The sequence below is a fragment of the Lynx rufus genome, unplaced genomic scaffold (assembly GCF_022079265.1).
Source record: "Lynx rufus isolate CCGP_SWC_20201006 ecotype Redwood Valley unplaced genomic scaffold, mLynRuf1.p SCAF_6, whole genome shotgun sequence".
Taxonomy (NCBI): domain Eukaryota; kingdom Metazoa; phylum Chordata; class Mammalia; order Carnivora; family Felidae; genus Lynx; species Lynx rufus.
In genome coordinates this window covers 105,229,288-105,256,277 of record NW_025814878.1, presented here as the reverse complement: position 1 = coordinate 105,256,277, position 26,990 = coordinate 105,229,288, and the positions used below count along the sequence as shown (strand labels likewise).

General features: G+C 49.7%; 2 protein-coding genes across 4 annotated transcripts; both read left to right on the top strand.

Moving 5' to 3' along the window:
* Positions 1-2,809: 2,809 nt before the first annotated feature.
* Positions 2,810-12,647, top strand: CNPY3 (canopy FGF signaling regulator 3). Of its 3 annotated transcripts, XM_047102334.1 has the most exons (7): positions 2,810-3,108; positions 7,725-7,848; positions 8,506-8,563; positions 8,633-8,767; positions 11,176-11,298; positions 11,547-11,664; positions 12,002-12,647. In XM_047102334.1, exons 1-7 carry the CDS (start codon positions 2,946-2,948, stop codon positions 12,214-12,216), a joined length of 936 nt encoding a protein of 311 aa, XP_046958290.1. In that variant the 5' UTR covers positions 2,810-2,945; the 3' UTR covers positions 12,217-12,647. The 3 variants fall into 3 exon arrangements, 2 of the variants coding, with proteins under 2 accessions (XP_046958290.1, XP_046958289.1); XM_047102333.1 differs by lacking the exon at positions 8,506-8,563 and having other exon boundaries at positions 2,815-3,108; positions 8,671-8,767; XR_006966200.1 differs by lacking the exons at positions 11,547-11,664; positions 12,002-12,647 and having other exon boundaries at positions 8,671-8,767; positions 11,176-11,263.
* Positions 12,648-23,718: 11,071 nt separating this feature from the next.
* GNMT (glycine N-methyltransferase) lies at positions 23,719-26,879 on the top strand. Its single transcript, XM_047102332.1, has 6 exons — positions 23,719-24,377; positions 25,230-25,357; positions 25,780-25,896; positions 26,108-26,250; positions 26,364-26,485; positions 26,568-26,879. Exons 1-6 carry the CDS (start codon positions 24,133-24,135, stop codon positions 26,737-26,739), a joined length of 927 nt encoding a protein of 308 aa, XP_046958288.1. The 5' UTR covers positions 23,719-24,132; the 3' UTR covers positions 26,740-26,879.
* The last annotated feature ends 111 nt before the right edge of the window (positions 26,880-26,990 follow it).

Sequence of the window (26,990 nt, the reverse complement as noted above, 5' to 3'; positions counted from 1 at the left end):
AGAAATCTGGAAGGGCTCCCTTGAGGAAGAGGGCTTCCTGAGGGTGAGACTCTGGGAACTGTAGAGTGATGCCAGGGTTTGGGGAAGATGCTGTCCTACCTCTGTCTCCTCCGAAGGCACGCATGGAGTGAGGCTCCCTCTCTGTCTCCCCATCCTGACCCAGCCTTTGCAAGAGGTCAGGACGAGGAGCCCAGGAAGCCAGGAAGGTGGGGTGCTGGGCCTGATGTGAAGTTTTGTACAGACTTGACAGAAATGAACAGGGCCAGGATCCCAGGGTAACAGGATCATATACAATGCCAAGAGCATGGATATTAATTACAAACTTACACCTTATTAATCAGTTAAGGGTCATTATTCATTTAACAAATATTCACTGAGCATCAACCCTGAGCCAGGCACTAAAGAGTCTTTTTGTTTCCTAAAGAGTGTTCTTACACTGATAGTATATGAGGCCCCCACAGTAGAGTGTCTGGCCTCTGTTTCTCCAGCACTGGCAGGAAATCCAGTCTTTCCAGGGGTTCCTCTCCAGTAATCACCCGCAGGAATCTCTGGGTGCTTTCATGTGAATCCAGGTGTCCCCTAGGCAGCACAGGACAGTCTGCTGGACAAGTGGTGCTACCTTTGTCTTTCTTCCCCCAAGGTGGGCTTAGCAAATGCTCTAACATCACCCCCCACCACCACACACACACATGGTGTCAGTGACATTTCCATCTTTCCTGAGCCTCTGTGCCCTCTCAGCTACTGTTCCATGAAAACCCTCACTATCTGCTGCACAGCTCATCTCTCACCAGCCTGTAAGGAGATACTCCCGCCTCTTTTTGGATTCTTCAAGGAGGGGTATCCCACAACTTCTGGGGACAAATCCGTCCACCATCCCTACATGGCTTGCTCCTTCCCCAACACACAGACTGAGAAGAAGTCTAAGCTAGGCTGGGTTGGGGCAAGGGCATGTCTGGCCATAACCTCAGACTTTCTCCGGCCACTGTCCGTTTCCGGCCCTGAGCTCCTGCCAAACTGATTTGTGCCTCAGTAAATGTCCTTCAGACGTCCTTTTGTTCATTTTGGAATCAGAGCTTCCCTTAGCTTCAACGCCCCTCCTCATTGAGTTCCAATCCCCCAATCCTGCCCTGCCCCGGGCTCAGTTGCCTACTGTGGCTGGCTTAACATTATTTCCCAGGAGGGTTCCTGGGCCTAGGTAAATCACTGGACTTGGCCAGGCTCTGAGTCTCCCCAAGTCTTAAGAAGCCTACAGAAGATGCAGCATTGCAGAAGGGTGTCCTGATCCTGTGTGCTATAGAATTATACATACCACAGCCCCTTCATATCTAAAGTGCCTTGTCACTTGCACAATTGTTTTGAGCAAGAAGCTAAAATCAGGAAATAACAAGTCAAAAGGCTGAGCATCAGTCCTAAGACTTCATAAAATAACATAAATATCCAATATCTAGGAAGGAAACATAGGGCACTGGGGAACAGAGCCTTGCAGACAAAAGTGTAATTTGCAGACAACTTCCCAGAAAAGCAGCCTTGGTATGTGTGTGTCCACAGGACACTGAGCTCAGGGGAAGTCTGAAGCAGCCCCAAAGACCCAGAAAGTCCTCCTCTTGATGAGGAGATGGGAACCCACTGAACATCTCCTTATGTGGGGTACCCTGTCGTTGCTGGGGAGGCAGAAGGGAAATACAATTGTTCATTAGCCAAGTCCCTGCTTTGTAGGAGCTCAGAATCCAAGAAATAAATAATAGGGTAGAAAAGAGAACTAAGGTTACATACTAATAAAAAAAAAAGTGTGAATTTTTTACAATCTGTTAATAAGCTTTAATTCCACAAACCTATTTGAGGTTGCCAGCTACAGGCAAGTCTTTAACAGCAGCTAGGAGCATCCTTTGTCATCATAAAGATAGAAACTGAGGCTCAGGGTGCCTGGCTGGCTCAGTCCATGGAGCACCCAACTCTTGAATTTGCGATTGTGAGTTCGAGCCCCACGCTGGGTGTAGGGATTACTTTAAAAATTAAAAAAAGGAAGAAAGAAAAGGAGGGAGGGAGGGAAGGCAGGAAGGAAGGGGAAAAAAGAGAAAAAAGAAAGAAAAAAGGGAGAGAGGGAAGGAAGGAAAAAAAGCAAGAGGCAAGAGAAAGAAAGGAAGGGAGGGAGGGAAAGAAAGAGAAAGAAAGAAAGAAAAGAAAGAAAGAAAAAGAAAGAAAGGAAGGAAGGAAGGAAGGAAGGAAGGAAGGAAGGAAGGAAGGAAGAAAGAAAGGGGCTTGGAGAGGAGGTAATTTGTTCTAGCTCTCGGGGGACAAAGCTGGGCTTACTGGGCATTAAAAAAGCTGCTTGAAGGCTGGGGACTGAGTCGCCATGGTCTCACCTACACAGCCTACCACTGATTAGCAATTACAACAATAATAACAACTATAATAATAATAAAATTTTAAAACAGGTGCTCGCTTAAGTGTTTGCTGCATTACAACCCCAGGAGGGAAGTGACGCGTAAGAAGGCGGCGGCGAAGGCCGTCAAGACAGCCTTCTGCACCTCTTGCAGGACCGACGAGCCCAACCTCGTCCCTTTCAGGCCTAGCCCACAGCTTCCCCTCTCGGCGTGCTGGTCCTCCAGCCGCTCCAGAGCCACCGTTAGTGGGTGGGGTAAGATGCTGCCATAGGACACTGAGGACACCATCTGTTTCCTCATTGGTCGAGGTCGAAAAAAGATCGCCCTCCCATTCGCTGGGGTGCAAGCCCCGGAAAGCCCATTGGCTGCGTAGTCCGCGGGCCTTCGTCGGCTCTGAGGGCGGGCCGAGGCAGCCAGAGGAGGGAGCGGGCCGGGGGCTCCCTGTTGCCCTGGTTACGCCGAGGCACGTGTGCAGTCCCGGAAGCGGCTCCGGGAAGCTGCCCAGCGCGCGCAGTCGGAGGAAGCGCAGCCCGGTCCGCTGGGGTCGGGTCCGGCTGGGCCATGGAGCCGTTGCCTGAGCCCGCGCCCCGGCCCGGACCCCGCTGTCTTCTCCTTCTCTCCCTGCTACTGTTGCTGCTGCTGCTACTGCCGGCCCCGGAGCTGGGCCCGAGCCAGGCGCAAGCCGAGGAGACCGACTGGGTTCGACTCCCCAGCAAATGCGAAGGTGAGGGGGCGGGGCCGGCGGGGAGTATCCTGCCAGAGGGGCGGGGCGTGCAGAGAAGGGGGTGAGGGGGATGCAAGATCCTTGCCTCCTGAGCTAGAGTAGAGTCTCTTCATTCATTGAAGCTACTGTGTGCCTGGCTCTGTGCTGGATGCTGAGGACACAGGGGCGGGCAAGGGATCAGGTCTCGGTGCACCTGGAGCGATCAAATCGGTACCAAAGAAGCAGTTATAATCCAGGGTGGTAGATGCCATGATAGATAACAGGCTTTGCCGAGTGAGGAGCATCTAATTTAGCCTAGGGATGGGGGAAAGGCTGTGTGTAGAGGAGAGTCAGGGAAGGCTTCGTACAGGAAGCCCAAACAATAATTAGGACTTAGCTGGGTGAAGAGAAGTGAAAAGAGAGAATGTCTTAGGAAGCCACAGATGCAGAGGCCCATAGGCTAAGAAGCAAAGGACAGACAAGTTTGAGGAACTGAGAAAGTATGTATGACTGTTCTTAGGGGAAGAAGAGCCTGAGAAAGTCCTTTCCCCTTTTGGCCCTCACCACAACCTAATCTGTGCAATTGATGGACTCCCCCACTAGCTGTGAGCTCCTTGAGGACAGGACCTTTTCTCAGATATTTATTCACACAATGCCTGGTACGCACCCAGTGAATATTTTTGGAATAAATAGGAATAAACAGGGACTGTGGGTGTGGGTGGAGGAAGGAGAAGGGTCTGAGGCCTAAGGGGAGAAGAATACAGGGCCACTTTGGGACAAGAGTAGAGCCTGGGGGAATTTGGTGAGGGAGGAGGATTTTAGGAATAAGGAGAAAATGAATCCCAAAGGTATAGAAGTGGAGGTGTGGAACTTCAGAGAGAGAAAGAGCACCAGCACCCAAGCCAGTGATCTGGGACTATGAAGGGCCATTCTTCCTCCCCCCATCTCTGTTTTCTCCCCGGACCTTCGCAGCCACTCCTTTCTTCCCATCTCTGTAACGCAAACCCCTCAGCAAGTTGGCTATAAATCCATTTCATCCCAATTCAAAGCGTACAGCAGGCCAGATGTTCCCTAAGTCCTGGGAAGTGGGGGTGGGGTAGGTGGTTTGGGACACATAATCCTTTCATTTTCGAGATGAAAGATAAGATGCTTCAGACATGACCTGACTTCACCAGTAGGGCTCCCAGTATGGGTGCTAGCCTGTACCTTGTCCCTCAGCCCTATAAATAGGCAGAGGGTTGCAATGCTTTCCTTTCACTCTTTTTCGAGAACTCTTTTGCGGAGTTCATTTCCTCTCTTTGTTTTCAATCTTAGCCTCCACTGTGTCTCTGATTATCCTCATAGTCTAAGAAGCTCACATTTCTTTCCATTAGGAGGCATTCACAGACTCAGAAGCAGAGAGCTGGCAAAGATTTTAAGAGATCATTCTAGTCCAACCCCATTTTGTAGGTAATGGATAAAGATTAAAAGGCATTTTCAGGGGCACCTGGGTGGCTGAGTCTGTTAAGCATCTGACTCTTGATTGTGGCTCAGGTCATGATCTCACGGTTTGTGAGTTTGAGCCCCCACGTTGGGCTGTGTGCTGACAGCGTGGAGCCTGCTTTGGATTCTCTCTCTCCCCCTCTCTCTCTCTGCCCCTCCCCCATTGCACAGTCTTGAGCGCACATGGGTGCCCTCTCTGACTCAAAATAAATACATAAAACTTGAAAAAAATGGATTTTCAGTCACAGGATGGCTTGGCAAACTCTTAGGCTCCTCTTAATAGTGTATTTGCTTTTATTTATCATTGTTGCACCTTTGTTGTTAAATGCTGATTATGTCTGGCCCACAAAGCCTGCCTCCTGGCTCAGTAGCCTCAGTGGAATAGGCCTTGGCACAGAGGAAGGAGAGCCTGCCTGGAAAAGGAGTAGGTGGGTGTCCAGGAGAGTCTGGGGCCTGTGCCATGAGCCTCCTCCAAGTCTGATTCTGGGTGGGATCCCCAGAGGGGGTCTTGAAGAGGTAAGATTTGGAAGAGTTGGGAAGCAAGGTTGTGGTTGATGGGCACAAGAGAGAAAGGAGGTTCCAGGTCCCCAGGGCCTGGAATCCTAAACGTTGAGGGCGTGGGAGAAAGGAGCAAAAGAGCCAGAAAAGCGATGAGCTCACACAGAGTACAGAACAGAGAGGGGAGGGGGACAGGTGTCCTGGATAGAGAGCCTGGGAGGTGAGCCACCTCGATTCATTGCAGACTCTGAGATCCCAGCCTATATTTTGGAATTTTCATGTGTTCCAGATTCTCCAAGCCATCTATTAATGTGTACGTTATAAAATTTTACCAAGCAAGCCTTCAGGGGAGGTATTTGTTTTGGTGGTGAATTGGTCTCCTACCAAAGTCTGCTGTCAGTGTTACAGTCACTCTGATGGTGTTTAGCCTATAGATCACATTCATTCAGAGGCATCAGAAGCTGCTCGACCACAAACACAGTCTGTCAGCAATATTTATTAAGTATCCAACACACACACAGTCCTTGACTAGAGGAATACAGAAAAAAATCCAATACATGGTAACTCACTTTGGGTACCCTTATGGTCTAACTGGGGAGACACAAAATGGCCAAAGGCCCTCAGTGAGAGCATGGGTCCTGGATCCTGCAGAGGCCCAGATAAAATCAGGAGCAGGTGGGATTGGTCCAGAAGAAGTTCCCAGTAGGAGGAGGCTTTTAAAATGAAGCTGGGAGGGGTGCCTGGGTGGCTCAGTCGGTTGAGCGTCCGACTTCGGCTCAGGTCATGATCTCATGGTCCGTGAGTTCGAGCCCCGCATCGGGCTCTGTGCTGATGGCTCAGAGCCTGGAGCCTGTTTCAGATTCTGTGTCTCCCCCTCTCTCTGCCCCTCCCCCGTTCATGCTCTGTCTCTCTCTGTCTCAAATATAAATAAACGTTAAAAAAAAAAATTAAAATAAATAAATAAATAAATAAATAAATAAATAAATAAATAAAATGAAGCTGGGAGAATGGGCAGAAAAGCCCCTAGAGAGCATTAAGTGCTCTCCCAGGGCCTCGGACAGGTCATGCTTTTAGTGGTAGTACTCCTTATGCAGTAGTAATTATCTGTTTACACTTCTTTCTACTCCATTAGACTGGATCTGGAACCTTGTTTTCATCTGTGAATCCCCGGCAGTGCCTGACACCTAGGAGTTGCTTAATAACTGAGGAAAAGTAAGAGGAAACGAGAAGGTGAATGTACAGAAACAGTAGAAATAAGGCCTCTGAAAGGGATGGAGCAAATTACCTTGTTAGGAACAGAGAGCTGGTAGTGGAACAACATACGAAATCAAGTAATAAAAGAGGCATACAAGACAGGGAAATTTGGGACAATTGGGGAAATTTGAATGTGGACTGTTAGGTGGTATTAGAATTGTTAATTTTCTGAGTATCAGTATGGTTGTATGGTTGGGTAGAAGAACGTCCTTATTCTCCAGAGATGCATGAGGACATTTTTAGGGGTGAAAGGTCATGATATCTGCAACTTACTTTTTATTTTATTTTATATCTTTTTTTTTTTTAATGTTTATTTATTTTTGAGAGAGTGAGAGTGTGAGCAGGGGAGGGCCAGAGAGAGAGAGAGAGAGAGAGAACTGGAAGCAAGCTCCAGGCTCTGAGCTGTCAGCACAGAGCCCGACGTGGGGCTCGAAACACGAACCGTGAGAACATGACCTGACCTGAAGTCGGACGCCTAACTGACTGAACCACCCAGGTGTCCCTGCAACTTACTTTTAAAATGGTTTAGCAGGGGCGCCTGCTAAACGAGCGCCCGACTTCGGCTCAGGTCGTGATCTCTCGGTTTGTGAGTTCGAGCCCTGCGTTGGGCTCTGTGCTGACAGCTCGGAGCCTGGAGCCTGCTTCGGGTTCTGTGTCTCCTCCTCTATCTGCCCGTCCCCTGCTCATGCTCTGTCTCTCTGTCTCTCAATAATAAATAAACGTTAAAAAAAAATTTTTTTTTAATGGTTTAGCAAAGGGGTGACTTGGTGGCTCAGTTGGTTAAGCATCTGACTTCAACTCAGGTCATAGTCTCCTGGTTCGTGAGTTTGAACCCTGCATCGGGCTCTGTGCTGACAGCTCAGAACCTGGAGCCTGCTTCACATTCTGGGTCTCCATCTCTTTCTGCTCCTCCCCTGCTTGTGCTCTGTCTCTGAAAAAGAAATAAACATTAAAAACAATTTTTTAATGGTTTAGCAGAAACAATGTATATATTGTTGAGATATATTACTATATTATCATATTATTTTATGTTACATATTAGAGAATGTAGCAGATCACTAACTGTTGAAATGAGCGGAATGTATATAGTTATTCATTATACTCATTCAGCTTTTTTATATGTTTGAAAATTTTAAAGTAAAATGATTACAGAGGGTGGTGGGAGTGGGGGGCAGGAGGGAGCTGGGAGAAATGGAGTCAGCCAGGACTGGACATGGGGCAGTGAATCTTGGAGCCAAGTTTCCCCCAGTGACCTCCATGGGGTGGTCTGGGACTAACTCCTTCCCTGCCTGGGGTGTTGACCCCGTCTGGGAGAGGCATCCACGTTGGTGTGGTTTGCTGGGAGCTGGCTTCTATCAGACTCACGTGCACTCAGTTGGCTGGGCTGTGTCTCCCTCCCCCAGTGTGTAAATACGTTGCCGTGGAGCTGAAATCAGCTTTTGAGGAAACCGGCAAGACCAAGGAGGTGATCGACACAGGCTATGGCATCCTGGATCGGAAGGCTTCCGGAGTCAAATACACCAAGTCGTAAGTGAAAGAGGGTACCCACCAGCCTGGCCTGCTTTGTTCGTAACGGCTTTAGAGGTTTGGAGTTCCCTTCTCCCTTCCAGCTAGGCAGACCCACCAAAGGGAGGCGGCTCTGACCAACACCTAAGTTTGCCCACTGGTTTTGCCCCCAACTATTTGTGTTGTCTTCATAAGTCCCTTCATTCCACTGAGCTTTGGACTTCTCATCTGTAAAAGCAAGACTGTTGGGCCTTATCTCATTCCCAGACTCTTGGATTTCATGGACCAGTGCAAATTAAAAAAAAAAAAAAAAAATTGGTAATATAGGGTTACCAATCTTTAATTTTGCCAGGAATAAATATTAAAAGTAAAAATAACCCCCCCAAAAAACTTTCATCAGCCATGATGGTCCTTTCAAAATGAAATGTGTTGGAGCACCTGGCTGGCTCATTCAATGGAGTGTGTGACCCTTGATCTCAGGCTTATAAATTCAAGCCCCACGTTGAGTGTAGAGATGAGTTAAAAATAAATCTTAAAACAGAAAAAAAGAAATATTTTAACATCAAAACTTAATACATTTTGCTTTATAAAACCATCTAAATACTGAATCATTTAGCTTTATAAAAAATGCCTTCCCGTAGAGCTGTTACAATTTTGTCTCTCTGGTCTGTGTTCCAGCATTTCAGAGCCCCCAGACCAGATGACCTATCTTCCTTCCAGCTCTGACTTCCCTTTGGTGAGATGCGCAGGTGTTGGGGTAGCAGGGCTGGAGGGACGGACCACTGACCCACTGGGGCTAGGAGAGGGAGGAGTTCATCCCCTCTCGTGCTGCTGTCTCTGCAGGGACTTACGGTTAATCGAAGTCACTGAGACCATTTGCAAGAGGCTCCTGGACTATAGCCTGCACAAGGAGAGGACCGGCAGCAACCGGTTTGCCAAGGTTGGATTTGTGCTTGTCCTTCATCCCCACTGGGGCCAGGCCTGGAGGTGTCTAAGTGGTCTGCTGGTGTGGGTGTGATTTGGAGATCATGCTTGGGGAGCTTCCCTCCTTGGCCTCTTCCCATTCTTCATCGACCACGGTGTGCATTTCTCCCCTTCTGAGTGGCCTGGCTTTTCAGTGGCGATAGGCACATTCTTCATGGCCTGGGCCTGCCCATCAGGGCCCTGTCTCAGCCTCAGACTGAAATGCAGGGTGGCAATCCCCGTGGAGGCCTGATCACTTGCTCAGTGAGAGCTCAGGCAGTACAGACCTGTGGGCTTTAGAGATGTCAGAAGACATGGCAGGGTGGGGGTGGGGTTAATACCTCATTCCCCTGGGCCCACTGGGCACGCACCTGGACTGCTGTCAGGGTGCCTGTGTAACATTCAGTGCACTTACTGTATGTGTGAATGGCTCTGTCCCTGAACAAGGAGTTTCTTACAACAAGGCCCATAGTTCTTTGTTTCTATGTCTTCAGTGCCTGGCACATGGTAAGAGACTTGCCTCCCACATTTCTCCACCCACCTACCCTTCCAGTGAAGTCGGTTAGTGAGAAACCCCTGGGAAACCTAGAGAGATAGTCTTAAGCAACAGAAGTCTTAAATTTTTTAAATTTGTATGAATTTTGTATTCTACTCAGTAATAAAACCATGTTTTGCTTTAATATAAAAATGTTTATGGGGCCCCTGGGGGCTCAGTTGGTTAAGCATCTGACTTTGGCTCAGGTCAGGATCTCACAGTTCATGAGCTCGAGCCCTGCATTGGGCTCCACACTGACATCGTGGAGCCTGCTTGGGATTCTCTCTCTCCCTTTCTCTCTGCCCCTCCCCTACTTGTGCTTTCTCTCTCTCAAAATAAATACACTTAAATTTTTTTTAATGTTTGTATTTTTTTTTTTTTTTTTAAATTTTTTTTTCAACGTTTATTTATTTTTGGGACTGAGAGAGACACAGCATGAACGGGGGAGGGGCAGAGAGAGAGGGAGACACAGAATCGGAAACAGGCTCCAGGCTCTGAGCCATCAGCCCAGAGCCCGACGCGGGGCTCGAACTCAGGGACCGTGAGATCGTGACCTGGCTGAAGTCGGACGCTTAACTGACTGCGCCACCCAGGCGCCCCTGTTTGTATTTATTTTTGAGAGAGACAGAGCATGAGCAGGGGAGGGGCAGAGGGAGAGGGAGACACAGAATCCAAAGCAGGCTTCAGGCTATGAGCTGTCAGCACAGAGCCTGACGTGGAGCTCAAACCCATGAACCACGAGATCATGACCTGAGCCAAAGTCGGACGCTTAACTGACTGAGCCACCCAGGTGCCCCTAAATAAATAAACCTAAAAAAAAAAAAGTTTAAGATTATTTTCCGTAGCAGTAAAATTAGAAACAACCTAACCATTCACCAGGGGTTAAATAAATTGATGTGGCCATTCAGTGGACAAAACAAAGAATGAGGTAGCTCTTTGTGGCGTGAATTAAAATTATCTCCAAAGTCTGTTAATAAGGCCAGGTGCAGAAGAGTGTGTCTGCTATATACTATTGCTTGTGTAAAAAATGGGGGTGAGGAGGGCAGGATGGATTTGTATGTATATTTGCTTGTATTTGCATGCATTACCTCTGGAAAGATAGAGGAAGTAGATGATGTGTAGGTGTAGTCTCCAGGGAGAGGACCTAGGTAGCTGGCAGAAATATTTTTACAGAACTGGGTCCTCCCTGCCTCACTCGTGCCCACTTCCAACCCAGGAAAGGCACAAGCCCTAGGAAGAATTAGAGCAGTGAGCGGGTCTAGACGTGGGGGCGCAAGTGTTCCTGGCCACAGTGAGGGGAAAGAGCCAAGGCACACTTAATTCCTGGGAAAGGAGTATCTATTTCAAAGGGCCAGAAGGCAACAGCAGCCCTTTTGGGGATTTTTGTTTGTTTCTTTAAGTTATTATTATGATGATGATTTTAATAGCGAGAGGGGAAGAGAGAGTGAGGGGCAGAGCGAGAGGGAGAGACTCTTAAGCAGGCTCCATGCTCAGCACAGAGCCTGACGCGGGGCTTGATCCCACAACTGTGAGTTCATGACCTGGGTCAAAGTCAGGAGTCAGATACTTAACCTGCTGAGCCACCCAGGCGCCCACACAGCAGCCCCTTTTGAAAGGGGGAGGTGTGGGGAGGCAGGATAGGTTGTGTGTGATTGTGTGTGTGTAGGTGTGTAGGTGTGTAGGGGTTGTGGAGTAGGCCTGAAAGAGGGGAGAGGAAAGTGAGGTCCAGTGTGAGAAGCCTTGAGAGTCCTGGCTTCTCAGAGCTGGGTCCTTGGGCCTCCAGCACCACCCGGAGAGGAGGGTGGGAGGTAGGGAAAGCTCCGCTTCTCATGCCTGGTTGCCTCTTCCAGGGCATGTCTGAGACCTTTGAGACACTGCACAACCTGGTCCACAAAGGGGTCAAGGTGGTGATGGATATCCCCTATGAGCTGTGGAATGAGACCTCTGCAGAGGTGGCTGACCTTAAGAAGCAGGTATGGGCCTTTTGGCCCTCAGAGCCTACCGTGCCCTGCGGGGGTGGGTGGGGACTGGGTCTGGGGCTGAGGAAGGCCACCAAGAGCTGGGAGGCTTTGATCAAGTCATCTCACCTCTCTGCCTTCAGTTTCCTCAGGAGAATCACAGCCACCTGCCTGCCCTGCAGTGAGTTGTGAGGCTCAGCTGAGCTCCCCCAGGAGCGAGTCAGTGCTGGGGCTTTGCCAACGCAATGTATTCTGATTCATAGTGCGACGTGTTGGTGGAAGAGTTTGAGGAGGTGATCGAGGACTGGTACAGGAACCACCAGGAGGAAGACCTGACTCAGTTCCTCTGCGCCAACCACGTGCTGAAGGGCAAGGACACCAGTGAGTCTGAGGGAGGGAGAGGGCAGGGTGGGTGGGCCCTCAGCTTTACTGCTTGCCCCCCCTCAGGGGAGGTGGGTAGGGAGGGGACAGAGAAGAGATAAGACCTAGAAAGCACTATACCCTCAAGGAGCTTGATGGGACAGCGTGGAGAAGAGGTACTAAAACCAGGTGCAGAATAACATGGCAGTAACTCAGATGCCCCCAGAGGGGCCTGGAGGCCCCAGAGAGGCAGGAGGAGGGGACCTGACACTACTTCCAGTTGCCGCTTCCGGGGCTGCCCAGTCAGTGCTCCTCACCCGGCAAACCAGTCTGTTGAGGGTGTCTCTCCTCACCCCAGGTTGCCTCTCAGAGCAGTGGTCCGGCAAGAAGGGGGACACAGCTGCCCTGGGAGGGAAGAAGTCTAAAAAGAAGAGCGGCAAGGTCAAGGCCTCGGGCAGCGGCAGCAAACAGAGGAAGGAGCTAGGTGGCCTTGAAGAAGACCCCAGCCCCGATGAGGATGAGGGCATCCAGAAGGCATCCCCCCTTACACACAGCCCCCCGGATGAGCTTTGAGCCTAACCCAGTGCCCCCTGTATCGTGACCCCTGACCTGGAAGCTGAAGAATCTGGGGCACAGCTCTGGCAGGCAGATGGCTGTCCCTCTCCAAGCCCTCCCTGCCGTGCCGGCTTCCTGCCGGGAAAGACACAGGGCCAGGGAAGAGCTCAGATCAGCTGCCGTCAGCCTACCGACCTCCTCCCTCTGCCAAGCGGCTGTCCTGACCCAGGCTTCAGGCAGGCCATGCGATTTCACGCCTGCCAAGGACTCCAGTATGAACTCCGGAGGGGCAGGTGTGGAGAGGGCACCCGGCCTTCACCTCCCCTCGCTCCTTCCCAGCAGGGAAGCAAGACTACAGGCCTCCCCACCCCTGCTTATCCCCTCCTGTGGACACCTTGCACTCTGCCCGGCCCTCCCCAGGGCTCACAGAGTAAAAACCTTTTGGCCTTTTTTGTTCTGATTTTTGAGTCCCCTCCAGCTCCTCAGAGGGGCCTGGAGTCCCAGTTGTTCTCCTCCCCCTCCCCTTCCAGCCCAGGGGGGCCAAGGGTGGAGAGGCGGCTCCCATCCCCCATTATTGAGGCTGGGCCTGCCAGCTGTGGGGGGCAGCAAGTGCCAGGAGGGCCCAGGTTATTTTGGGGTGAGGCTCAGGACTGGGCTTTGGCCCTGCCCCTCAGCTGCCTTTGGACTCCCTGAGCTCCCCAGGCCAGGAGGGGCCTCACTTGTGCCCTGGCCACCTGGCTGGGCTCCCGCTGCCTCTCCTCTTTCGCCCAAGGCCTTCCCCTTTGTTGTGTAAACTGTTTACTGGTGACCCCGCCAGATCCCACCCCTCCTTCCCACCTCATCTGCCCTACTTGTTGGTCTTGAACCTTGTTCCCTGATGACCACAGCTGGTCACTCTGCTCTTCCTAGCTATTGTGCCTGGAGTCTGGAGGGGAGGACACCCCAGCCCCCCAACAACAGCTGGTTACACCACGTTCTCTGGGTGCAGGGGAGGAACAGGAAGGCTGGCCTCTAGGGAGAAGGGGTGGGAGGCCTAGGCACCTCTGCATTCTGTCCTGAGGGCAGGGATCAGGCCCTCAGTAGCGATAGGACAGCGGCACGCACTCCCAGGGCTTTAACTTGAACCCTAACAACTCTTGGGGGTGGGTGCCATTAGCCTCATTTTGTAGAAGGTAAAACTGAGGCTCAAATTAAGTGACGTGCCCAAGGTCCTGCTGTTAGTGAGTGTGCAGCTGGCACGACTCTGGGTCCATTGTATTTCCCCTACCCTGAAGCTGCCAGCTCCTTCACCCAACACCCGGCACTGGCAGTGTGATCCACACTGAACTGGTTTGGTTTCTTAGCCAGAACTCCACCCTTACCAGCATGCCTCTTTTCAAAGGAAAGGAGGAGGCTTCTTAGGAGGAGACGATGGCAGAATGTCCTGCCAGCGTGGCACCCCCACCAGGTGCCCTGTGGGTACCCGCACAGACTCTGTGCTTCTGGCCTGGGCCTGCTGGGCCGGGGGAGATGCACTGCCGAAGTGCCGCAGACTCTGGCTCTGGTGAAATGTTCCAGGGCCTGAACTGGGGGTGTGGGGCCCCTCGTAGCCTGGGCTCAGGCCCACTTCTCCCCTGAGTTGGGGCAGCCAAGGTCATAGAGGGTGGAGGAAACGGAAAAATTTTCTTCCGGCTGGTGAGGCTTCCAACAGGTCCTTGGAGGATGATGCTTTTTTGGGTCAGCCCCTCTGCCCCCACCCATCTCCAGGACCGGTACTGCCCCCTGTTGAAGGGGCTGTGGGCAGTGAGAGTCCAGTCGAGACTCAGGTCCCACCCGGGACTTTGTTCAAGGGCTGGAGCCCAGGGCTGGGGAACCATTTGCAGCCCCCCTGGACTGTCCAGGATTTCATGGCTAGTCTCTAATTCCCCCATTATGTCACTGACCCACAGCACCTCCGTGCCTGCCTTACATCAGTCCCTAGAGCTTCATTGGTCCTTAAAGTAGGATGAGACAAGACCTGTCCCCTTACTGGGGTGTTGACCCAGTGGCCCAATCCAGACCCAGTCCCAGACCAGAGGGCAGACAGTGCTGTGACTGCTTTGCTCTTTGACCTGTGGCTGCTGCATGAATAGCACCTTGTTCCTCCCCCACCACCACCCACAAGGCCAAGCAGGTTGCACACACTAGCTCTCCACCCACCCACCCCAGTAAGCAGCCTCTCCCCCCCACCCCCCACCCGGCCCCCAGCCTGGAAGAGCCAGGGGCAAGATCCAGCTTTCCAGGTTTTTCTTTTTCTCTCCCCACCACACCTACAAGCCTTTCTGAACTTGACTATGCCTTCCACTCTCCCACACCCCTTCTCTCCATAAGATGAGGGGACTGGCTGAGCTGGAGTTAATCTGATTTTAGTCCCTTAATTAGAAATCCTGTTAAAACAGGGTTTCCTAAACTCACCTGAACGTGAAAAGTCACATGGAATGGTGGTTAAACATACAGATGTCTGGGCCCACCTGATTTGCTGGGTTGGAGACCTAGAAGTCTGCATGCTTAACAAGCCTCTCTCATGGTTCTCAAGATGAGGCCAGCTGGACCCCACTATACCAGGAGAAACAGGGTGTCTTGCTAAGAGGGGAGAGGGCCTCAATGAAATCACAAGGTCAGTGTCTTGCCCTCAGAAACACAACTTGTCAGAACCCCAGAAAAGATCTGTCTCTCAGCCATCATCCAGAACCACAAAGGCCGATGGGCAAACCAGAAAGCATTTCTTTCACTTCCATGATTAAAAGAACCACAGGGCCTGGTAGTGGAGTCTCAGGGGTTGGGGCTCTGTAGTCTCAGGGGCGGCTGCACAAGGACTCTGTATTTATTCTAGAGGACAATCGCTAGGAAGTTTCTTCAACTTCCCAGTTCCTGGGTGGTATTTCCATGCAGCATCTTTTTGCAGGTTAGAAAATGGTGCTCTTCACACCTTTGTCTTCCGTCTGTCAGAAAGTTGTCTTAATGTCAGTTTTGTTAGAATAAGAGACTGACTACCAGGATCCCGCCAGAAAATAATAAATTTACAAACCCATGAATGGCAGTCCCTTAAATATGGAACCTTTGTGTGGTATCCAACTGCCCCGCATCATTTCTGTTCACAAGTGTGAGCAAATGCCTCTTCTTTTTTTAAACTCAATTTTTTAATCATATTATTTTAGAGAGAGAGAATCTTAAGCAGTCTCCACACTCAGCACCAGAGCCCAATGCAGGGCCCGATCCCCCGACCCTGGGATCATGAGTTAAGCTGAAACCGAGTCTGATGCTCAACCAACTGAGCCACCAAGGAGCCCGATTATTATTATTTTTTTTAATCTTAAGGCATGCTCTTTGCTACAGATGCATGGTCCAAACCTAAGTGGTTTATAGGAGGGCTCTGTGTACTAATCCTAGCAGCAGAGCCAGTTGAATCTCTCTTAAACATCCTCTGATGGCCTAGTTTGCTCTAGTAAGGAGTTTCACTGGAATAATAGTAACCACTATTTTTTGAGTGCTTACTATGTGACAAACACAGTTGTACATGCTTTACATAATTATTTAACACTACTATGATCTCAAGGCCATGGATTTCTAAAAACTCAAAGTACAGAAAAGTGCTTACAGCTCAATGAGTTTTTACAAACTGAAAACCCAAGTCATCTGCACCCAGCTCATGAAACGTTATTACCATTGCCCCCTACACACACACACACACACACACACACACACACACAGGGAATGTCATCTATTTTGTTTACTGTTGTATCCCCAGCACTTAGTATAGTGGATGGCACAGAATAGCTGCTTAATAAATACCCATTGAATGAAAGGTTAAATAACTTGCCCAAGGTCACACACGAGTGGCCCTAGCAGGTTATGAGCACAGGCGGAATGGCTTCAGTGTCCTGAGGCAGACCCATGAGGCCACAGTACCCTGGAGCTATGGGTTGGCTTAGGGCACCATCCGCCTCTTACATGGCTCTCTTCTAGAAGGCAGCCCAGCTATGCAGTCTGCTAGTCTATGTCTTCCAAGTTCAGCATGGGGAATGCAATTAGGAGCAAGATAACTTTCAAGTCTCTCCCTTTTCAGAGTTTACTGTTGCATATAGGTGAAAGCCAGCTTGACCCTTATGCTGCCCTCAAGGGCTGGATTTTTTTTTTTTTTTTTCAGTAATCTCTACACCCAACATGGAGTTCAAACTCACAACCCCAAAATCGAGAATCACATGTTCCACCCATTGAGCCAGCCATGCACCCCTCAAGGGCTGGCTCCTGTTTACAATTTCTTTTTTTTTTTTTCAAAAATTTTTAATTTTTTTTTTAATTTTTTTTTTTTTACGTTTATTTATTTTTGAGACAGAGAGACAGAGCATGAACGGGGGAGGGTCAGAGAGAGGGAGACACAGAATCTGAAGCAGGCCCCGGGCTCTGAGCTGTCAGCACAGAGCCCGACACAGGGCTCGAACTCACAGACTGTGAGATCATGACCCAAGCTAAAGTCGGACGCTCAACCGACTGAGCCACCCAGGCGCCCCTAAAAAATTTTTAATGTTTTATTTATGTTTGAGAGAGAGACAGACAGACAGAGTATGAACGGGGAGGGGCAGAGAGAGAGGGAGACACAGAATCTGAAGCAGGCTCCAGGCTCTGAGCCGTCAGCACAGAGCCAGACGCAGGGTTTCGACTTGTGAACCACAAGATCATGACCTGAGTTGAAGTCAGACACTTAACCGACTGAGCAGCCCAGGGGCCCCCGCTGTTTACAATTTCTTGAAGAGGAATCCAACGTTACTCATTCTTCCTTTAAAATTGTGCTCTCCATCTACTAAGGTTGTACAGGCCAAGAGAACTTAAGCTTCCTTTAACACGATCGTGACTGTTTTTAAGGAAGTGTTGTTGCCCATTGAGAGGAGAGAGAAGCAGGCTGACTCCGTCACCAGTTCCAAGGGCAGCAACACCTCCTCCCACCACCAATCACCCCAAAAGATAAAAGGTTCTCAGCCCAAAAAGGGGAAGAAAACAAAAAGACACTCAAAAAGCTAGATTTTTATCTTGTTCAGAATTACGCACCAAAGTGTCTTGGTGTTTTACCGTTCGTCTCATCCAGACATGATGGCATGTGTAAATCGCCTGTCTGAGCAGTGCTTAGTTAGCATGTTGCCAGGGCTCAAATAGTATATCATTTTCCTGTGGAAGAGTACAGCTCAGTGAGCAGATTGGTATACACAGAAGAGATCTTATTGGGCATGAGCACACCTTACAACGGCTTTTAATAGTGTGAAATGATCAAAGGAAGCCTCTCTTCTTACACGTTGGTGGAATTCTTACACCATTAGTTAGTGCTGCAATCCACTGATGTAGGGACCAATTCTACACTCACTTAACAGGACTTTTTTTTTTTTAATGTACTTAAAGCATTTTTTTAATTTTTAAAAAGACTGTGGTAAACTACCCATAAATATAAAATTTACCGTATTAATCTGTCTTAGCGTAGAATCCAGTAGCATGAAGCACAGTCACATTGCTGTGCAATCATTCTCCAGACTCTTACAAAACAGATACTCTGTACCCACTGAAAACTCCTCCTTCTCCCCTCCTCCAGGCTCTCCTCACCACTGTCCCACTTTCTGTCGCCATGACTTTGACTACCCCAGATATCTCATACAAGTGGAATCATACAGTACTTACCTTTTTTATTAATGGCTTATTTCACGCGGCACAATGTCTTCAAGGTTTATTCATGTTGTTTTTGTTTTGTTCTGTTTTAATTTACATTCAAGTTAACATATAATGCAATAATGATTTCAGGAATAGAATCCAATGATTCAGCACCTATGTTTAACACCCAGTGCTTATCCCAACAAGTGCCCTCCTCAATGCCCCTTGCCCATTTAGCCCATCCCCCCACCCACCCAAAACCCCTGCAGTAACCCTCAGCTTGTTCTCTGTATTTAAGTCTCTTATGTTTTTCCCCCCTCCCTGTTTTTATATTATATTTGCTTCCCTTCCCTTATGTTCACCTGTTTTGTATCTTAAATGCCACATGAGTGAAGTCATATATGTCTTTCTCTAATTTCGCTTGGCATACATAATACCCTCTGGTTCCATCCACATTGTTGCAAATGGCAAGATTTCGTTCTTTTTGATTGCCGAGTAATATTCCATTGTGTATATATACCACATCCTCTTTATCTTTTCACCAGCTGATGGGCATTTAGGCTCTTTCCATATGTTGGTTATTGTTGATAGTGCTGCTATAAATATTGGGGTGCATGTGCCCCTTCGAAACAGCACTCCTATATCCTTTGGATAAATACCTAGTAGTACAATTGCTGGGTCATAGGATAGTTCTATTTAAAATTTTTTGAGGAACTTCCATACTGTTTTCCAGAGTGGCTGCACTAGTTTGCATTCCCACTGGCAGTGCAAAAGGGTTCCTCTTTCTCTGCATCCTCGCCAACATCTGTCATTGCCTGAGTTTTTTTTTTTTTAACGTTTTATTTATTTTTGAGACAGGGAGAGACAGAGCATGAACAGGGGAGGGTCAGAGAGAGGGAGACACAGAATCCGAAACAGGCTCCAGGCTCTGAGCTGTCAGCACAGAGCCCGACGCGGGGCTCGAACTCACGGACTGCGAGATCATGACCTGAGCCGAAGTCGGCCGCTCAACCGACTGAGCCACCCAGGCGCCCCTCATTGCCTGAGTTTTAACAGGACTTTATTAAAGCAGATTAAGTCTTATATGGTATATTAAAGAGTCCAAAAAGGGATCCATTGTGATATATCTGCTAACAGAGTCCATGTGGGTGGGTGGCTTCCCTCCCCTCCCCCCAACATCCCAGTGTTCCATCTGGGTAGATGTGGTCAGCAGACGAAAGAGAGAGACAGAGAGCAAGCACACTGGCACATGTGCGTATGTGCACACGTGCAAACAGGGGAGGGGCAGAGAGAGAAAGGGAGAGAGAGAATCGCAAGCAGCCTCTGCACTGTCTGCACTGAGTCTGATAAGAGGCTCAAATTCATGCACCATGAGTTTGTGACCTGAGCTGAGATCAAGAGTCAGACTGAGCCACCCAGGTGCCCCATAGACAAGAGTTTGTTTTTTTTTTTTATTTTTTTTTTAACGTTTATTTATTTTTGAGACAGAAACAGAGCATGAACAGGGGAGGGGCAGAGAGAGAGGGAGATACAGAATCTGAAACAGGCTCCAGGCTCTGAGCGGTCAGCACAGAGCCTGACTTGGGGCTCGAACTCACGGACCGTGAGATCATGCCCTGAGTCGAACTCGGATGCTTAACCGACCGAGCCACCCAGGCGCCCCTAGACAAGAGTTTTTTTCAGCACCTTGGACTGGAGTTTGGAAATTAGCGTCCATCATCTGAAAAATTAATTTTACCTGTTCTGAATCTAAACAAACACAGATGTCCTCCATTTGTAGTTACTGTACATGCATACTTCACCATTCTAGAATTTTCATGTGTCCTCAAATTGGAATAGCTTGGGAGTTTGTCTGGTTGCAGCCATATTCCCAAGCTAAAGTCTTTTTGCAAACATCACACATTTGGGGATGAAGAATTTACTCCTTTCAGCTAATGTCAAATAAGCACCACATATTAAAAATATCACAGGCACCTGGGTGGCTCAGTCAGTTGAGCGTCCAAATTTGGCTCAGGTTATGATCTCACAGTTTGTGAGTTCGAGCCCCACATTGGGCTTGCTGCTGTCAGCACAGAGCCCACTTCAGATCCCTGTCCCCCTTTCTCTGCCCCTCCCCCACTTGCACGCACGCGCTCTCTCTCTCTCTCTCAAAAATAAACATTTAAAAATAAAAATATCCTCTATTCTTGTTTTCAGTTAAGTCAAATTGTAAATTGATTCATATTCTGGGATCTTCTCTTGCATGGCCCAGGGCCTCACATCTGTTTCTCTAACACTCACCAGAACTAACAAGTAAAACAAAAGGCAGTTTCAATATATTTCTGTGGGTAGAGGACGTGGACAATTTAGAGATGAAGGAGTGAAACTACTTGGTACATTTTGGTGGCAAATAAAGAAGACTACAACAATTAGATAGAATTTTCTAACTAGTAAAATATCAAGGAATAACATCTTCGCGTAGAGAAGAATTGAAACAAGTATTTGTTTTGGGTGACAATATCAATTAATAGAAAAAGTCCATCTGGGATATGATTTGATCATAATTATCCAACTGTTCACTCTGTTGAAAAATTGTGAGAGCATTTTAAACACTCAGAACTTGGGGAATGATTAAACAAGTCATAACACATCTATTCAATGTAGCCATTGAAAGCATGCTTAATGCCAAGTAATTTAAGGTCAAGAGAAGAAAACAAGATTGTGACAGTTAAAAGTTTAAAAAAAAAATAAAAGAAAGAAAAGAAGTAAAAAGGTCCATGAAATTTCATGTGCTTTATGATGTTGACATTTTTTTAAATGCCTCTGGATGAGAAAGAAATCAAATCATTATTAACTTCACACCAAAAATCTTGTTTTCAAATGGAAAGTACATCTATAAGTGACTCACAACCTATACTTTTTTAATCCAGTTACTACCAGTATTCATATTATTTTTAAAAAATCGTATTATAGGTCTTTGGGTAAAAGGCTATGTTTCTCAAAAATCGTAAGTATCAGTATGTAAATAAAAACCAAATATTTAAATAAAATTCCTTATCAGTATGGAGAGTACAGCTTTTAGCCTCCAAAGGCTGCAAACCCATCACAAAAATGTTATACAAACAAGAATGCTGTACAAGAAAAAGTTCCTGGGGAAGAGGGAGTGGGGGATCATGTAACACTAAAACAAAAGGAAAGATTCTTTTTATTATTATTAAAAAATTTTAAGTTTATTTTCAGAGAGAGAGAGAGAGTGTGTGCACTAGTGGGGGAGGGGCAGAGAGAGAGAGAGAGAGAGAGAGAGAGAGAGAGAATACCAAGCAGGCTCTAGGCTGCCAGTGCTGAGCCCGATGCCAGGCTCAAACCCGCAAAACTGTGAGATCATAACCTGAGCTGAAACCAAGAGTTGGGCACTTAACTGACTGAGCCACCCAGGTGCCCCAAAAAGCAAGATTCTTAAATAGTTGTTCTAGGTAATTTTTTTTCCCCTTTTTTTCCTCCTAGGTAAGAACAAAATCAAAATGCTGTTTTGGGGGACTAGTTTTATGGAATGACTCTGGAATCAGTGTCTTTATGGCAGTTTCTAAATGAAAGGGTGTGCAAAGATGTCTAAATTTACAAATCAATGCCCTTCATTCAGGATGTACAATTATTTATGTAAATATCAGGAGAAGAAAGTATTCCAAATCACAAGAATACTTGTCTTTAAATATTGAGACCCAAAGAGTTGGGTAAACCTTGTGATCTATTGAAATGATTATCCTGGTCTTTCTAAAGTCCAATGTGGGGCTTGAATTCACTACCCTGAGATCAAGACCTGAGCCGAGATCAAACCTGAGCTGGGAACAAGAGTCAAAAGCTTAACCTCTGAGCCACCCAGGCGTCCCTAAAGGGAACATTTCCCAGCAGCATTTTGAGCCCTGAGAAAATCCCAGGCTTACCTCAGATGTATTCAGAGAGGGTTACGAGGCAAAAAGTAAATGGAAAAGAGGACATCTGGGTGGCTCAGTGGGTTAAGCGTCCAACTTCGGTTCAGGTCATGATCTCACAGTTCATGGGTTCGAGCCCTGCATCCAACTCTGTGCTGACAGCTCACGGCCTGGAGGCTGCTTCAGATTCTGTGTCTCCCTCTCTGCTCCTCCCAGGCACACGCTCTGTGTCTCTCAACTAAAAATAAACGTTAAAAAAAATAACTAAAAAAAAAGTAAATGGAAAAGAAATCAATAGTAAGGGAAAAAATAATAAACTGCCTTAGGCCACTTATCTATGTATTTATAACTCCCAGTTCTGTGCCCTTCTAAGCCTGTTGCCAAAAACCTGTCTGTAGGGTCAACATGAGCACAAGACTCTATTACTTGGGCAGGACAGGCTCATTTGAGGCAATCTGTGTGCTACAAATAGGAAGCTGAGAATGATTATATGGGGGCATCTACCTGGCTCAGTCGGAGGAGCATGTGACTCTTGATCTCAGGGTAATGAGTTTGAGCCCCATGTCAGGTGTAGCAATTACTTAAATAAATAAAACTTTAAAAAAATGGGGGCACTTGGGTGGCTCAGTCAAGCATCCAACTCTTGATTTCGGCTCAGCTCACAGTCCTGAGGTTTGTTCATAAGATTCAGGATGGAGTCGGGCTCTGCACTGACACCATGGAGCCTGCTTGGGATTCTCTCTCTCCTTCACTCTGTGCTCCTGCTCCTGCCTCTCTCAAAAAATATATATATAAACTTTTGAAAAAAGATTATATGGTCTTTGGGGTTCCTCCAGCTCCCAGATTCTACAGCTAATAAAAGGGGGAGGGGGAGGAGAGCCTCCTTCATTCTAAACTCTATACATAGCTCTTTCTGAAGCCAAACCAAGATAGATAGGGAAGGCTGTTCTCCCTGTCTTGAGCTTCACTGGGTGGTATCATCTTGCTGAATCCATCTCAGTCCAGGGTGGTGTCCTAGGAAAAGACCTTCTGCTTTGGGGAGGAAGGGTGGATATATAACCAAACCAAAGGGCCAATTTATGAAGTGACAGTGAACAATATAACAGCAAGGGCACCAAGCACTTCCACCCTTAACCCTTGACTTCCTACCCTGTGGGCACCTCCATGGAAAGCACATAGTGTTTAAAAAAGTAAAAATTTTAGGGGCACCTAGGTGGCTCAGTTGAGAGAGCACGTGACTTTTTTTTTTTTAAGATTTTTCTTTCTTTTTTCTTTTTTCTTTTTTTTTTTCTTTTAAGTAATCTCTCCACCCAACTGGGGCTCGAACTCACAACCGGGAGGTCAAGAGTAGCATACTCCAGGGACTGAGCCAGCCGGGCGCCTCTAGAGTATGTGACTCTTGATCACGGGTTGTGACTTAGAGCCCACTGTTGGGTGCAGAGATTACTTAAAAACAAAATCTTATTTATTTATTTATTTATTTATTTATTTTTTGTGGAGACGCTGGAGATCGAACAGGGCCTCAAACAGCAGATAGCGCTTTCGAAGCATGTCAGTCGGTGAAGAATTGGGAGGAAAGGCCGGACTCCGCCTCACGCGGCTCAGGGAAAAGCTTGATGCGTCACCTCCAGGACAGAGGAGCACCTGCCCCCGGGTACGCAGACGATCCCCTGAGCCAGAACTGCTCCTGGACTTGGGTGGCCAGACTTGCATTATCCCAGATATTCGCTATTCATCCCTTTCCTGGCCGACCAGGCCCTCTTTCAGCTAGACGATCCTCCTTTATTTATTTTTTTTTTTCAACGTTTATTTATTTCTGGGACAGAGAGAGAGACAGAGCATGAACGGGGGAGGGCCAGAGAGAGAGGGAGACACAGAATGGGAAACAGGCTCCAGGCTCTGAGCCATCAGCCCAGAGCCCGACGCGGGGCTCGAACTCACGAACCGCGAGATCGTGACCTGGCTGAAGTCGGACGCTTAACCGACTGCGCCACCCAGGCGCCCCTAGACGATCCTCCTTTAGATATGCTAATACTTTCCTCCTCTAGGGACGGTCCAGTCCTAGGCGCTGATCTCTGTGTGGACTGGGGAGTTTCCTTTTTTCCCAGCTTGGGTAGGGGTGGAGTGGGAGATCTCACAGTTGCCACCTCTTCTGACCCCTCCCCAGTCCTCCTGATACCTGGCTTAAGAGGGCAGGGGGCTGGGAGGGCCCTTTCCCGCCACGGGGTCGTCCAGAGGGCTGGATCTTCCCGCCGGCGAGAAGGGCTGGTGCAAAACGCCGGGCAGCGCCCTCCCTGAGGCTGGGAGCCCAGCAGGGGCGTGTCCCCGCGCTCACCTGCCATTGGACAGGTGGGGCGGCCGAGCCGTACTATAAATGCGGAGCCGCCCGCCGCGGAGCCAGGCGCGCTGCACGATGGTGGACAGTGTGTACCGCACCCGCTCCTTGGGGGTGGCGGCCGAAGGGCTCCCGGACCAGTACGCGGACGGAGAGGCGGCACGCGTGTGGCAGCTCTACATCGGGGACACCCGCAGCCGCACGGCCGAGTACAAGGCCTGGCTGCTCGGGCTGCTGCGCCAGCACGGCTGCCAGCGGGTGCTCGACGTGGCCTGCGGCACCGGGTGAGCCGGGGCGGGGGCCAGGGAGCCGCTGGCTCGGCGTGGGGGGGCGGGGGGTGTGGGGGACCTCGGCCTGGTCGGTCCGGCAGCCTCCACCTGCGAGCCGCAGCCGGCCCGGGGCGGGACGAGGGGGGCCGAGCGGGCGGGAGGAGGGGCTGAAGACACCCGGGGGCAGAGGGGGCGTGTAAGCACCGCAGGGTGGGGCCTGCCGGTTCGCCGGGGAGGGCGGCGGCCGGGCTTTGGCGCCAGACCGACGTAAGCTCGGGTCCTGGCTGCAGCACTGGTCCCGAAGTGATGGCCTTGAGCAGTGTTAACAGTTAACATTTGTTCAATATTTGCCCGTGCCGCCACGCGCGGTGCCAGGAGCTTTTGGCACATCCGTTTTTAAGATCCTCACATAACCTCATGAGGTAAGGAGTGATACCCCACTTACAGTTGTGGAAATCCCGCCTCAGAGGAGCGAAAGCCCTCTACCTAGTGGGGAGGACATTCAGACAAAACACCATGCTGCACTACCTCCCCTGCACAGGTTCCTAAATTCCAGGAGCCTCAGTTTGCCCCGTCCCTCAAGTAGGGGTAACATTGTCTACCTCACAGGGTTGCCATGAGGATTAATGCACATTTATAGAGCGCCCGGCTCTGAAGAGGTGCTAAAAAACCAAACCCAGAATTTGCTACCTGGTGATAAACCGATTTGCCAGGTCATTTGAGGTCAGTGGAGAAGGTCTAAGGAGAGGAAGCAGAGGAATGGTCTCAAGAGTGGAGGAGACAGAAGTGCCCAGCACAGGGCCTCCTCCTTGCCTTCCCAGGCCCCCTGACTGCCCCTCTTGGCCTCTCATCTCTGACCCTGCCCAGGGTGGACTCCATCATGCTGGTGGAAGAGGGCTTCACCGTGACCAGTGTGGATGCCAGTGACAAGATGCTGAAATACGCGCTTAAAGAGCGCTGGAACCGGCGGCACGAACCGGCCTTCGACAAGTGGGGTATGCAGGTCCAGTCAGGCCCTCCCCACCCAGCCGCCAGGGACTCGGTACTCTCTGCCCTGGGCTCCTTCAGCTCCTGTCCTGGTGTGCTTTGTTTTCCTTAAGGGGGACAGCAAAATTACTTTCATTTCCCTGGAAAGGGAGGCTTATGCACCAGAATGAGGTATCTGGTGATGAGTCTTCTCCCTCCTCCCAAATAAAAACACAGAAGCACGGAGCCATGCTTCCCATCCCTGGCTTCCTCCTCCCTTGACCCCTTCTCCCCTTCCCCCTCCATGTCCATGGTGAGCTCCTCCTTCTAACCGGATGGGGAATCCCTGTGTGTCTCGAAGGGGAAACTGAGGCAGGGTTGCACTTGGTGGAGGTGAGTGCTGCTGGTGCCATGGTGCCACCCTGACCCCTCTTCCCCTTCCTGGTCCCAGTCATTGAAGAAGCCAACTGGATGACTCTGGACAAAGATGTGCCCCAGCCACCAGGGGGCGGCTTCGATGCGGTCATCTGCCTTGGCAATAGTTTTGCCCACTTGCCAGACTGCAGAGGTGAGAGAGGGCGTGGCCTTGAGCATGGCCCCTGCTTTGAGCTGTACCTCTTTCCACAGACCCCTGGGTGCCCGCTCTCCTGACAGAGCAGACTGTTTTCTGCTCCTCTCTGCCTTGGCATCTGTATCCCTGGGGAGGAGAAAGATGGGAGGGAGACTGGTGCTCGGAGCCCTGAGCAGATGGAGCCTCTCTGCCCCTGCCCGGAGCTCAGGAGACCAGAGTGAGCACCGGCTGGCACTGAGGAACATCGCGAGCATGGTGCGGTCTGGGGGCCTGCTGGTCATCGATCATCGCAACTACGACCACATCCTCAGCACAGGCTGTGCACCCCCAGGAAAGAACATCTACTATAAGGTGGGGCCCCTGGGGGGGGGGGAGGCCCAGAGTGGGGGATGGGGGACGTGATCCTGCGGTCCAGGCCCCACAATGGTTGCAGAGGCTAATGCAGCCTGCACCACCACCTACAGAGTGACTTGACCAAGGATATCACGACATCAGTGCTGACAGTGAACAACAAGGCCCACATGGTGACCCTGGACTACACGGTGCAGGTGCCGGGCGCTGGCCAGGATGGTTCTCCTGGTTTGAGGTACCCACTCGGCTAGGTAGGGGTGAGGAGGGGTGGTGCTGAGGCCACCAGCCCTCATGGTTGGTTGGGGGCTCTGTTGCAGTAAGTTCCGGCTCTCCTACTACCCGCACCGTTTGGCTTCCTTCACGGAGTTGCTCCGAGCAGCCTTCGGGGGCAAGTGCCAGCACAGCGTCCTGGGGGACTTCAAGCCTTACAAGCCTGGCCAGGCCTACATCCCTTGCTATTTCATCCATGTGCTCAAGAGGACGGACTGAGTGCTGAGCGTGGCCTCTGCTCCTACGACCCTCTGCCCAGGCACTGCCAGATCCGTCTGGGGAGGTGGGGACTGGCAGCCCCATACCAAGCCTAACCCCCGGTGCAGACCCTCGGGGTGTGGGGAGGGGCAGACTGCTGTTGGGGGTATGGGGATTTGGGTTCAGGCAAATGGAAATGTGAGCAATATAGTCTGTGCCTTTTTCAGTTCCTGCACGCTTGGTGTTTATATCAGAAGGATCAGGCTCCTGTG